General features: G+C 40.3%; 1 protein-coding gene across 1 annotated transcript; it reads left to right on the top strand.

Annotated features, from left to right (window-relative positions):
• The first annotated feature begins 137 nt into the window (after positions 1–137).
• On the top strand, positions 138–3,493 carry LOC115584906 (cytosolic sulfotransferase 1-like). Its single transcript, XM_030422811.1, has 8 exons — positions 138–251; positions 640–778; positions 912–1,037; positions 2,024–2,154; positions 2,294–2,420; positions 2,518–2,615; positions 2,754–2,928; positions 3,016–3,493. The coding sequence occupies exons 1-8, from the start codon at positions 243–245 to the stop codon at positions 3,126–3,128; spliced, it is 918 nt and encodes a 305-aa protein (XP_030278671.1). The 5' UTR covers positions 138–242; the 3' UTR covers positions 3,129–3,493.
• The last annotated feature ends 9,870 nt before the right edge of the window (positions 3,494–13,363 follow it).

Here is a 13,363-nt window from a genome sequence, read left to right as displayed (position 1 = left end):
TGGTTCAAGTTCACACTGAAGTACATTTTGTCCATATTTAGTTAATGTTTTGCTTTGAGCTGTGGGTATAGTCATCTAGGCTGAATTGTGTTACTAACATTCTGTACCCCGGCCTCAGTGGATTAGAAAAGCTGATTGCTAACGCCTAAAATTGAATAGCTCTCTTAAAGGGAATCAATACTGTCATTTTCATCGTACAGCGGAGCCAAGGCGTGGGATAACAGAAGAAAGGGTACTCAAACATGTTCAAGGTATGTCTTCAAATAACCAGGATTTCAATTTTCATGTCTATAATGTGCTTTTATTCAAAACATGATTACTTTCCAGTGGGATTTGGTGCGTGTTTAACACACAACATAGAGCTAATTAGAACAGAAATTTAAATGATGTCTCTCAAACAACTTGTAGAAGTTTAAATTGTTTTCTGAGTCAATCTAAACTCAGACTCCCTAGGTTCTTATGGACTGTGAACTAGTTATTCTCTATCAAGATGACATGTAGAAATGATTTTCTCAGACAATTTAACCTTGCTGCTACGACTGAATGTGAACAATGTTGTTTGCATTCTTTCCCCAACAACCACTGTTGTTGCAACAGTACCATATGATCTGAGTCTTCTTTGTTTCTTGCCTTTTACAGTTGGATATTCCTTCACGACCAGAACTGTTTGACTTTCATGGAGTCTCGATGACGCACCATTACACAGACAACTGGGAGAACCTTCAAAACTTTCAGGCCAGGCCAGATGATGTACTGATAGCAGCATACCCCAGATCCGGTCAGTCCTCAGACATGAACAGGATGTGTTTTACTTGATAGCGGGGTGCCTAAATAGATGTGTGTATGGAGGTGAGGGATTGTGATTTATTTAATCACTGATTATTCATTTATTAATTTCCTCTATCTTTTAGGAACCACCTGGCTCTGCTGCATCCTGGACCTGTTGTATTTTGGTGAGATGTCTCCGGAGCGTCAGACATCCATCCCAATCTTTAAAAGAGTGCAGTTGTTGGAGGGCACCTTCACCTTGAGAGAAGGTGACCTAACAATCACACACCTGATCTGTCAGACAGGTGCAAACATTTTTAAAGGAATTTAACAAATGAACTAACACAGAATATGTTTACAGGCTGATGGTTGTTTGAGGGCAAATGCTGTTTTCTTTTAAATAAGACCTGCTGAATTTCAGGTTGCAACAGTGCGAAAAAGGAAAATGTTGGGTGTAATTTGACAGATTGACAGATCACACTAAAATCACTATTCATATCAACAAAAAAACAGCCAAGTTAAAAATCCTCTGGCATGCCAAGTGTGCCTTGCTCATCATATCACATTGTTACATTTTGATCAACTGAGCTGTTGGTATGTAGATGTTTTGTTTTGTATAGAGGTATCTGGAGGGCAACACATTCTTATCTACTTAGTGTAGATTCAATCATGACTCATCTGCTTAGTTTAGATTCAATCACGACTAATTGATTTTCATTGTGTGAGTGAAGGTCCAGGGGTTGGCTTCCAACCTTGAGGAAGTCAAAGGTTAACAGACCATAAAGTGCTTAACTGAGTTTGACCTGCATGCCAAATGGTGGGAGATGCCTAAAACAATCACTCCTCTTTTGGTCTATTGGATAATGTGGCAAAGAGACCAATCAGAAGAAGTGGGTGTACTTGAGAAGGGACTCTAAAAAGGCCCTCACAGGATGAACGAGAGGGTGTGGCACATGGTAGATCTCCGAAGATAGAAGGCTGATAGGAGTTCTCATAGGGCAGAGGGCGAAGCATTTTGGCATTGCTTTTGCCATAGATTTGAGAATATCAGAATGCGGCCGCTTCTGATCCGGACGCAGGGCTCAAGATTCTGTTTCAATAAAGATTGCTCTATCATTCCACCCAGTCTTGCCTCTGCAGAACTCTTTTATCATCAAACTACACGCCGACACCTTTGAGGAGGAAAGCCCAGAAACTACGGTATCTAGTACACTGTAACAATCACTGACATGTAAACTATTTTAATAATTTACAGGACCAGGGGGAACTCCACATGTGCTAAGAGGAACCGATACGTTGGAGAAACTCCCAACCTCTCCTCGACTCATTAAGACTCATCTTCCAGTCCAGTTCATACCAAAGTCCTTCTGGGAGCAAAACTGCAGAGTCAGTCAATTTGTGTTATTTCAAGATGAGATCTGTGGTTGTAGGAATCTGTTCTTGTGTGAACCCTGATAATATGTGGAGGTATTTCAACATTAATGCAATACTGCTCCTCAGATAACAGAGTTTTCTTGGTGTGTAGATAATCTATTCCACCCGCAATTCCAAGGACAATGTGGTGTCTTATTTCCATTTTGAATGTATGACCGTGATCCACCCAGAGCCTGGAGACTGGAGCAGTTACCTCCAGAGGTTCATGGAGGGAAAGAGTATGTATTAAAAACTATTTAAAGTTGCTTGTATGAGAGATGCAAAGATTTCCTCAACATTCATCAAGTGCTTTCATTTATTGCTGTGCTGCTGTAGTGCTGTTTGGTCCTTGGTATAACCATGTGAACGGCTGGTGGAAGAAGAAACAGAGTCCCTCAAACATCCATTACGTGTTCTATGAAGATCTGGTTGAGGTAATTTAGTCTTTTTTGTGGCTTGTCTGTGCACGTGTGTGTGTGAGTCCAACGTCTCTTCCTGTCCACGTTACTTCTCTAAAGCCCTGCTCAAGCTGGTGGTAGCACTATGATAACTTTTGACCACTGTGCTGCCAGGACACTGGACGGGAAATAGACAAACTCTGCTCCTTCCTTGGTTTGTCTCTATCAGCTGAGGGAAAGGAAAGAATTTTGAACAGAGTGCAGTTTGATGTAATGAAATCAGACAACATGGTCAACCACACAATACTCAGAGAGATGGATTTCAACATTTCCTCCTTCATCAGAAAAGGTACAGTCAACAGTGATTCTAACATGTGATGTGAAACAAAATTCCCTCTCCGCGTTCAGCTAAAATACCTGACTGATTGCTCTGCAGGGAAGGTTGGTGACTGGAAGAACCATTTCACTGTCGCCCAGAACGAAGAGTTTGAGGAAGACTACAAGAAAAAGATGAAGGAAGACATGTTGCAGTTTCGTAGTGAAATTTAGAAGACTGGCCAAGCTGAGCCTAACTAAGAGACCTGAACTAATAAAATACACAGAAATGTACATGTTGTGATTTGATTAACAAAGGTATTGTCTAATCAGTGCAGAACCTTTCCTATAGTAGTGATGTTGACTGATGTTATTAAATCATAAAAGATTAGAGAAAATTCAAGCTTGATGAATGTCAAACATGTTGAATCTCCTTTTGAGTTTGGAATTCTATTGACTGGTTTGTGGAAATGAATTAGATTTAGATGGAAGTGTATATGCTTAAATGACCTTGTGCAAAGAAGCTGCAATTATTAACAATCTCGTGTTAATAAACTAATCAACTGTGTTGGTGTACATTAAAAGCTCTTTACTGAGTCTAAATTAAGAGATTGGTGTTTGTGTTTGCATGAAACTAATACACTGACTTATTATTTTTAGTTTACTTTATTATTGTAGCTTTCTAGTTGCAGTTTGGTTCACTTTGGGCATCAAACCACTTTGTTAAGGCTAGAACCTGGTCTGGGTTAAATTAGATCTAATTATGCAATGAATAAGTGCCAAGCAAAACACAGCAGTTCCAGCCAAACAAGTGCAATGGATGAAGTTTTTAACCAGGATCACGGGACATGAGTAACAGGCAAACACAATGCAACATCAGGGAAACCCAACTGAGGACTCAACAAATACTGAGCTGAAGACTGGACTTAAATACAAACTAAACTAGGTCAGGTTGTCATGTATTATGCACAGTGTTGTTGCAGGATGAATATAAGGTAATTTTGCATGACAATTTTGACGCCACTGGGAGGTACTGCAAGTCACCTCAAGGTGACAAGAAAAACATTTGTTTTATCCATTCTGGAAAAAATATCATTTTTCACAACAGGAACCCAAGATAAAACTGCAGTCATCTTTTTGTGGGAACAAGGCTCTAGGTCAGGGGTACTCAAATAAAAATCTTAAAGGGCCACAAAGATTTTTTTTCAATGACTCAAAGGTCCATGTATTGAGGTCGGTCAGGCCATATGCAATAACATTGTAATATTCATAATAAAATGTCCTTTTCATTCAAAACAACAAGAAAAATACAAACTAAAATAAAATGTAATTTCCATTTTAGCATAAATTAAAATACATAGTTGAATATTTCCTCTTTTTGTTTGCCTTCAAACATTGTGTCCATCACTTCAGTCATGCATTATTTTATTATTTCTGCATCTAAGAATGGCTTCTTGTGCTTACCCAAAATCCACACCACTCTGAGCACTCAGTTGCTTTTTGTTGTTGTGTCATAGATGTGACAAGAATCCTGCTTGCAGCTTGATATGACGATTTCAGTGCATTTATTTGTGTTGTGCTTACCTCTGAATTTTGAGGAAATGTCTCTTCAAAATTCCTATGCTTCGTCTCATAATTCCGTTTCAAATTGGAAATCTTCATCACAGCTTCTCCTGGCATATTATAACGCCCCTTTTGGACTGTGGCGCAATGACTCTTGGGTATTCTGTTGGTGTTGGTGTAATTATGGTTCGTGAATGTGTTTGTGAATAAGATGACATGTAATATGGTTGTGGGTTAATTCACATCGTTTGTTCTGTGGTTAAATGGTGTTGAGTTTTAACAAGGGTGATAAAAATTTTGACACCGTGAGTGAAAGGGTAAAAGTCCCCGCGAGAAAGTCCCCGTCTGTAAAGCTATCGGTATGTGCGAAAAAGCATGATAAGTCTTTGACTAGAACTTATTAAATTTCAAATGCTTATCTCATCATTATCTTTGCCGTTTGAGATACGCGGATCTTGTCCTGGTTGGAGGGAGAATGAATGCAAACTACTTTGAGTTCCGGTTTTCACAGTCTCCTTTTTTATTTAGCAGTTTATTTGCAAATTTAAAGTCCTTACTACTTTGAGTTGCCGGTTTTCACTGTCTCCTTTTTTTAGCAGTTTATTTGGAGCACGCCATTTTCAATCTCTTACAATCGGCAAAATGTGAATACGCGAACTGCTCCGAAAACGAAAGTGAAAGTAAAAAATTGCGCACGCAGCAGTAAGTGACCCAGCTGTCTGTGTATCGTTGGCACGGAGACAAGCCCAGGTGTTGTATCGAGCTCAGTTTCCTCGCCGAGGTTTGTTTCCCCTGGTCCCGCCCCCATCCGAAATGCTCCGAAGGGCGAAGGAAGCGCGCGTTCACAAAAGCTCGCCCCCGAGCTGTTGTGCTCGTACCACAGAGGCACTGCGGAGAGAGCCAAGGTTCAAAACGGACTTTTTTTGGGCGAGTTTTATCTGAGGATGTTGTATTGTAGACGTGAAATCCGAATTTCATGACTGTCAAGTTATATTTTTAAACTGGGACAACAGCACATATGTTTGTGTTTTTATGTCTTTATTAACACAACCAACTACTGTTATTTCTATTAATACAAAATATTAGGCTATATTTGTGAGAGACTTGTCATTTCGAATATTATGAACTTTTGGAACAAAATGTGCTCATTCATTTATAGGCAAATATATAATTGCTATTGTATCATATTTGTCTTAAATCCAGTTCAATTATAGCAGGTAAAGCACATCCAGACAGCTTGGAATATATACTGTCAGATACTGTTCCCCCTCTGTTCAGTATGAAAGGATGCTCACACATCTTTCAAATTCATACTCCTGACTTCTTTCCCCACAACAGATAAGTCCTGTGATTTTCAGGCTAACATCATTAAATTTGACCATTTAAACTGGGGGAACGCATCCTGACAGCTTGGAATATTACTGTCAGATACTGTTCCCCCTCTATTCAGTATGAAGGGAGGCTCACATATCTTTCAAATTCATACTCCTGACTTCTTTCCCCACAACAGATAAGTCCTGTGATTTTCAGGCTGATATCATTCAATTTGACCATTTAAACAGGGGGAACGCATCCTGACAGCTTGGAATATTACTGTCAGATACTGTTCCCCTTCTGTTCAGTATGAAAGGAGGCTCACATATCTTTCAAATTCATACTCCTGACTTCTTTCCCCACAACAGATGAGTCCTGTGATTTTCAGGCTGATGTCATTCAATTTGACCATTTAAACAGGGGGAACGCATCCTGACAGCATGGAATATTACTGTCAGATACTGTTCCCCCTCTATTCAGTATGAACAGAGGCTCACACATCTTTCAAATTCATACTCCTGACTTCTATCTTTGCCATTTGATTTTTTTTATTTATTGAATTTGAATGATAATTCTATGTTCTAAAAAGTAAGTATACACTATTTATTTTTAGTTTTATGTTGTTAAAGTCTTTAATGCTTGTCTGAGCCTCCCTTCATACTGAATAGAGGGGGAACAGTATCTGACAGTAATATTCCATGCTGTCAGGATGCGTTCCCCCTGTTTAAATGGTCAAATTGAATGATATTAGCCTGAAAATCACAGGACTTATCTGTTGTGGGGAAAGAAGTCAGGAGTATGAATTTGAAAGATGTGTGAGCCTCCTTTCATACTGAACAGAAGGGGAACAGTATCTGACAGTAATATACGAAGCTGTCAGGATGCGTTCCCCCTGTTTAAATGGTCAAATTTAATGATATCAGCCTGAAAATCACAGGACTTATCTGTTGTGGGGAAAGAAGTCAGGAGTATGAATCTGAAAGATATGTGAGCCTCCCTCCATACTGAATAGAGGGGGAACAGTATCTGACAGTAATATTCCATGCTGTCAGGATGCGTTCCCCCTGTTTAAATGGTCAAATTGAATGATATCAGCCTGAAAATCACAGGACTTATCTGTTGTGGGGAAAGAAGTCAGGAGTATGAATCTGAAAGATATGTGAGCCTCCCTCCATACTGAATAGAGGGGGAACAGTATCTGACAGTAATATTCCATGCTGTCAGGATGCGTTCCCCCTGTTTAAATGGTCAAATTTAATGATATCAGCCTGAAAATCACAGGACTTATCTGTTGTGGGGAAAGAAGTCAGGAGTATGAATTTGAAAGATGTGTGAGCATCCTTTCATGCTGAACAGAGGGGGAACAGTATCTGACAGTAATATTCCAAGCTGTCAGGATGCGTTCCCCCTGTTTAAATGGTCAAATTGAATGATATCAGCCTGAAAATCACAGGACTTATCTGTTGTGGGGAAAGAAGTCAGGAGTATGAATTTGAAAGATGTGTGAGCATCCTTTCATACTGAACAGAGGGGGAACAGTATCTGACAGTAATATTCCATGCTGTCAGGATGCGTTCCCCCTGTTTAAATGGTCAAATTGAATGATATCAGCCTGAAAATCACAGGACTTATCTGTTGTGGGGAAAGAAGTCAGGAGTATGAATTTGAAAGATATGTGAGCCTCCCTTCATACTGAATAGAGGGGGAACAGTATCTGACAGTAATATTCCATGTTGTCAGGATGCGTTCCCCCAGTTTAAATGGTCAAATTTAATGATGTTAGCCTGAAAATCACAGGACTTATCTGTTGTGGGGAAAGAAGTCAGGAGTATGAATTTGAAAGATATGTGAGCCTCCCTTCATACTGAACAGAAGGGGAACAGTATCTGACAGTAATATACGAAGCTGTCAGGATGCGTTCCCCCTGTTTAAATGGTCAGATTTATTGATATCAGCCTGAAAATCACAGGACTTATCTGTTGTGGGGAAAGAAGTCAGGAGTATGAATTTGAAAGATATGTGAGCCTCCTCTAATTAATAGAAATAACAGTAGTTGGTTGTGTTAATAAAGACATAAAAACACAAACATATGTGCTGTTGTCCCAGTTTAAAAATATAACTTGACAGTCATGAAATTCGGATTTCACGTCTACAATACAACATCCTCAGATAAAACTCGCTAAAAAAAAAGTCAATTTTGAACCTTGGCTCTCTCCGCAGTGCCTCTGTGGTACGAGCTTTTTGTGAACGCGCGCTTCCTTCGCCCTTCGGGGCATTTCGGATGGGGGCGGGACCAGGGGAAACAAACCTCGGCGAGGAAACTGAGCTCGATACAACACCTGTTTACACGTGCTGACCCAACCAAAACACATGGTGAAGGAATAAACAGTTCGGGAGCCGCTCATGGTTATCTAAGACACTGAGGTGATTACAAAATGATCAAAAAACAGGAAATACCATTAACAGGTAGGCCTATACATAGCTTGCAGCATAGGGGCTGAAAACAGATACTCTTAAGTCTTAAGTTGGGCACCAAGACAAGGCAAAAATTCTACCTGTCGGTCTTTTCTTTAAATATGAAAAGAAACAAATATGTAAATCTGAAAGTATCTGTATAATGAACAAAATCAAAATTCCGTTAGCCTAAGAACCTAGCTAGAAAAGATAGATAATCCAAATAAGCACTGAACACTTCATTTTCAGCATAGCATCTGAAAATGAAGTGTTAATCAATTAATGATCAATCTCAAACAAAAAAAATATCAAACCCTTAAATCACTTAAGGAAATAAGAAAGTCCATCAAGCAATAAATCAACATATTTTAAATGGCAATATCAAATGAAATTTAAACATAAAGTCCCAAAGTCCACAATCCATATAATGAAAAAACAAAAATCGCATTCACCATGACATCACGAGTGAATGGTTGCACATGGAGTTCAAATAAGTTCAGTTCATACTGGTCATCCAGAAGTATGTGACAGAGTATGTAATGTGTACGTAAGACAGCAACACACTACGGGGTTGCTTTGGTCCTTTCCAGCGTGTGCACTCCTTTACAGACTCTACAGTTCTCTACCCCCTCCCCTTACCTCTGAGGAGGAAATGCAATGATGCACTTCCTGCCACAAGCTAAGTGTGAGAAAGGTAGGTAACAAACTTAGTAATGATACAAATAAATAAACAAATGAATAAGAACAAACTTCTATATGTTAGAAGGAAATATCCTTCATTAGACCAACTGTGATATCCTATATTTGTTCTATGAGGATATGATTGAGGTGAGCAGTAAAACAGGCTCTCGGATTGTGAATACAAACACAAGTTTACTCTCGGTTGCTCTTGGAGGTTACTGTATGACAACTCAGCGAGCTGTACTGGCACCGCCTCTCACCGTGGAGCTGGAGAAACAAATGACACGAAAAGGGTAGATGTGTATTTTTCATTCAAGTGTATCACAGTCAGACAGAGACGGAGGAGCCCATGGCACATAAAAGACACTAGCAATAGAAAAAAATATCTGCAACTATTCAAACTCAAAATGAGTGCTGTTAAAGTAATGTGCCTTGTGCTCATGGCCAGGCAAAGCTACCCGGTCAATATGTCAGTTTTTCATGAAAGTGTGGGTACATCACAGAGTTCACTCTCTGCTGTCACATCTCGTGGTACCGCAGCTTTTTGCGTTTGTGTCGGTACTGACATTAAGTTGGCCAACTTTGATGAAATGCACCTTTATATAACTACATTATCTTCAACATATAAATGACAATTTGTCCCCCATAACCAAAAAATTGACAGTAGCTAAACATCCCTTAATATATGTTAACTAGATTAGATAGCTTTTGTACTTTGCTATGTGGGAAATTAGCTGACAAGCAACTGTCACTAATGCCCTACAACACATGGTATAGCCATAGCTTGCTAATATGCAGAGCTAATATCAGGGGGTGACAATAAATTTTTTGACATAACTGTTCTTCAGAAAGTAACTTGACCTGTTGCTCGTCCAGTAGCAAAAGTCACTTGTCCATGAAAGTCATTCAGGGGCAGATCTAATCACAGACAAATAACACATATCAATATTTGCTTGGAAAAGCCCCCATATCTGATTGCCCCACTTCAGAACTAAAGCACATTCCCTCCCATCCTCACAACCTCTCGCCTGTAGTTTGGCAATAGTATTGCACTATAGTAACCCACATTGTGTTACATTGGTTGAACTGCAAGTTCCGCCTGTAGCCACATTGTGTTACAAATGTGTGCAGAGAGTTTAGTTTACATGGGATATTATCCCCCTCTTCTGGGCATTGTGTAGCGTTGCCAAATCTCACAAGAGAAACAAGCAACCTCATTTATAGATACATGAATACATGTAGATATACATACACGAAAATACCCCAAATGACTTCACTTTTGTTACAAATTTTGTTGAGTTGTGTTCTGACATTATCCCAAATGTTTCCAACAATGTTTAAACCCAGAGAAATCCAAATATTTACTCAAGGTTAAGGTGCATTTCCTAAGGTTGCTCGTCTCTGCTTATGATAGAAAATCAACAAACAAGACTAATTTTAAAATGAATATGACTTTTAAAACATTCACTTGTCTGTGAACATTTGTGCCACATCGGACAAACTTTCATCAGAAGTGGTGGTTCTTTAATGTTGTTTTTATGCATCAGCCGGGAATAAGATGGGCCCTGGCGCTGGAGGATCACTGCAGCTTATGCAGTTAATATGTTCCTCATTAACCTGTTCGCACCCACCTATTTTCAGTAACTTCACCTATTTAGCATACCCAAATGGAAAAGCTGATAACACAAGAACTACAAGTCCGAGATGGATGTATGATACGCCATTTGAAAGCTGACAACCTCTAGTTTCTGTGAATGTGTTTATTTAGCATGTACCATACACACAACCAAAATGACATCAGTTCAAACATGGCTCTAAAACATTTTTTTTGTCTTCGAAAATAATAGGTCATATTTGAATAACAATAACTAGGATGTGCTTTATGTAAGGCATATGGCAATATAGCACATACCTTCCTCATCTTGTCAACTACACCTGGGTGAAATTTTAGACTTCTAGGCCTACCCTTATGGGAGTTATGGAGGTTTTAGTTTGTGGTGTCACTGGCGTCCACGAACCTCTCCAAAACGTCTCCAAATGGCCAAATTGTGCCAAATGCTTTTACTCACTTCTGTGACACTGGAAACATTACTGAAGCATTCTGGTGACTATAAAACCTTTCTCCATGATTCAAAACATAATTTATTCACACATTCATTTGATGGGTGGTTGGAGGGGGTTCCACACGCTTCTAGGTGGCCATATTGAGATATTGTCATGTGACAAGACACTACAGAATAGTTACCATTATACAAAAATGACAGACTATACTGAACTGAATTTCAAACAAGGATTGTATTATCTAACAATACACTATTACTGTATGTATAACTGTGCCAATATCAACAAAATATTAGTGTTTGCCATCAAAGTCCCAAGCACTGCGTCGGTGAAAAACAGTCTGAAAAACTGCAGTGGACTGGTTGCCACTCTGGTCTCCTGCTGTGGTCCGGGCTGTCTCACCGGCATGAAGGCAACTTGAGCAGGCTCAACGTCGTCATCCCCCACATCATGCCACTGTTGTTCCTCCGTGTGGGAGCTATGTGCTCTGGAGGATCCTCCTCTTCTGCCCCTCCCCCGGGCACGTCTGGCAGCACGGGAACGTCCAGCAGTTGGTGTAGAAGCTGCAGCTTCCCCTGAGCCAGAGGGGGCAGTGAAAGATGCAGCGGGGGAGGTAGCACTGGTGGATGCAGACGATCGTTGCCGCATCTGCCGACCACCTTCAGCAGGAGATGGGGTTTGGCGTCTGAGTGTCCTACTTTGAGGCTCCCAATCCACGTCACTGTCAGACTGTGACCTACAAAACACAATGCAATGCACAAATGTTACCAAATATAATGAAAAAATATATAAATGCATTTCAATGGGGTGTTATTTACATAGGAAACAAATAAACACGGATATGATATTATATATTACACAAAAACATCAGGGAAATAACTGTACATAAACAGAATAATTGAATTGGGGGAATATTCCCAGTGTCTGGTCAGTGAAAAAGATCTAGTTCAATTTGTTTACAAGCTTGAAAAAAAAAATCTAAATAAAAGGGAATTAGAGGATAGTCTGTCCCGGGGGGTGGGGGAAGAGAGAGACACGGACGGACGGACGCTCATCGCCGTCAGCCGGGGGACGGACGCTCGTCACCGTCACGCGCGGAGTATAGCGCCGCTGACCTAGCGGTATAGCGGTGTAGCGCCGCTGTTCCACCGTCTGGGGAAAACCCTGCTTAGGCGGGAGGCAAAAACGCTTGGGCGCCGCGCCTAAGCCTTATAATGGCAGGGAAAACCCTGACATTATAGAATAGGATTACAAGGATTACATAACTTTAGTTGAGTAGTTGAGTAGCTAGCTAGCTAGCTAGGCTTAGCAAGGCTAATTAGGCCCTGGGGCGCTAACCATTTAGCATCATTTATGACATGCTAATGTATACTGTACTGTTCACTGTAATCATAAAAAAAACCCCACCCACTAACTTTCATTCAAATTTCACTCATGGCTAAATAAATAAATAAAACATGATCAAAGATAACGTTACTCACCGATCTAAGATGTCGTCAAGTCCCTGAGCGAACATCTCCTCTCTCTCAGAGTCATACTCACTGTCTTGACTCTCATCAGATGATGCTATAGTCCATTCCTGGTCATCTTCTCGGATATATTTGGATTTCTTCCTGGCTTTCGCCATTGTAAACTCTGAAAATGCCTACGAAGAAATGTAAATGTTTGCTGCGTCTCTTCACCGTGCGTCTGCTGCGTAAAGTCCGCCCACGAGTCGGCAGACGCACGGAAACCCCTCGGCTCATAAATACCTGACCTGGGCACGCCTGCCCTCATTAGAAAGGTAAAATAATTGGCTAGAAGCCTGAGTTATTGACATGTCGATAGCCAATACGCTATTCCTATACTAAGGCAGCGAAAAACAGTGAACAAAGTATATTGGTCCTTCAAACAGGCAGCGCTCGATCTACTTCAGGGGCTCTGCTGGGGTGAAAACTGAACAGAAAAAGATGGGGACACTTTTATTTTGTAGCTAGCAAAGTGATGAAAACAAGCATACCCAACATCACCATACAGGAACTAGAAAACATTTCGGTGCGGCCGGTAAAGTATGAACTTTATATGCCGGACAAAGTTGGCAGACGGTAAACAAATGGACTTTACAGGACGATATTCACAAGCTGGAATAATTTTATGAAAAACCATTTTGATGCTTTTGATCAGTGGATTCTTACGGACAACTGGAATATAGATAATTGAGGAATGGACACATATTACGGCTTTAGGGCCGCTTCAAAGGTAGGGAGTCGCCGTGTGTTTCTTGTGTCTCACGTTTACCATGCTGGTGAATATCAATGATTTATGGTTTGGTGCTCATGATTTCTGCAAAATCAACTGGATGAATGAATTGCGGAGATTCTCCTCTTTCTAACGACGTATAGTATGTCCATATTGAT

The sequence above is a fragment of the Sparus aurata genome, chromosome 7 (assembly GCF_900880675.1).
Source record: "Sparus aurata chromosome 7, fSpaAur1.1, whole genome shotgun sequence".
Taxonomy (NCBI): Eukaryota; Metazoa; Chordata; class Actinopteri; order Spariformes; family Sparidae; genus Sparus; species Sparus aurata.
Note: the sequence above shows the minus strand (reverse complement) of the source record. Positions and strands in the feature narration are given on the sequence as shown.

Bases quoted from the DNA above. Each gene is read 5' to 3' on its own strand.
- LOC115584906 (XM_030422811.1), top strand. The intron at 1,038-2,023 runs GTGACCTAACAA...AATAATTTACAG, and splicing joins CACCTTCACCTTGAGAGAAG to GACCAGGGGGAACTCCACAT. The intron at 2,616-2,753 runs GTAATTTAGTCT...CTGTGCTGCCAG, and splicing joins TCTATGAAGATCTGGTTGAG to GACACTGGACGGGAAATAGA.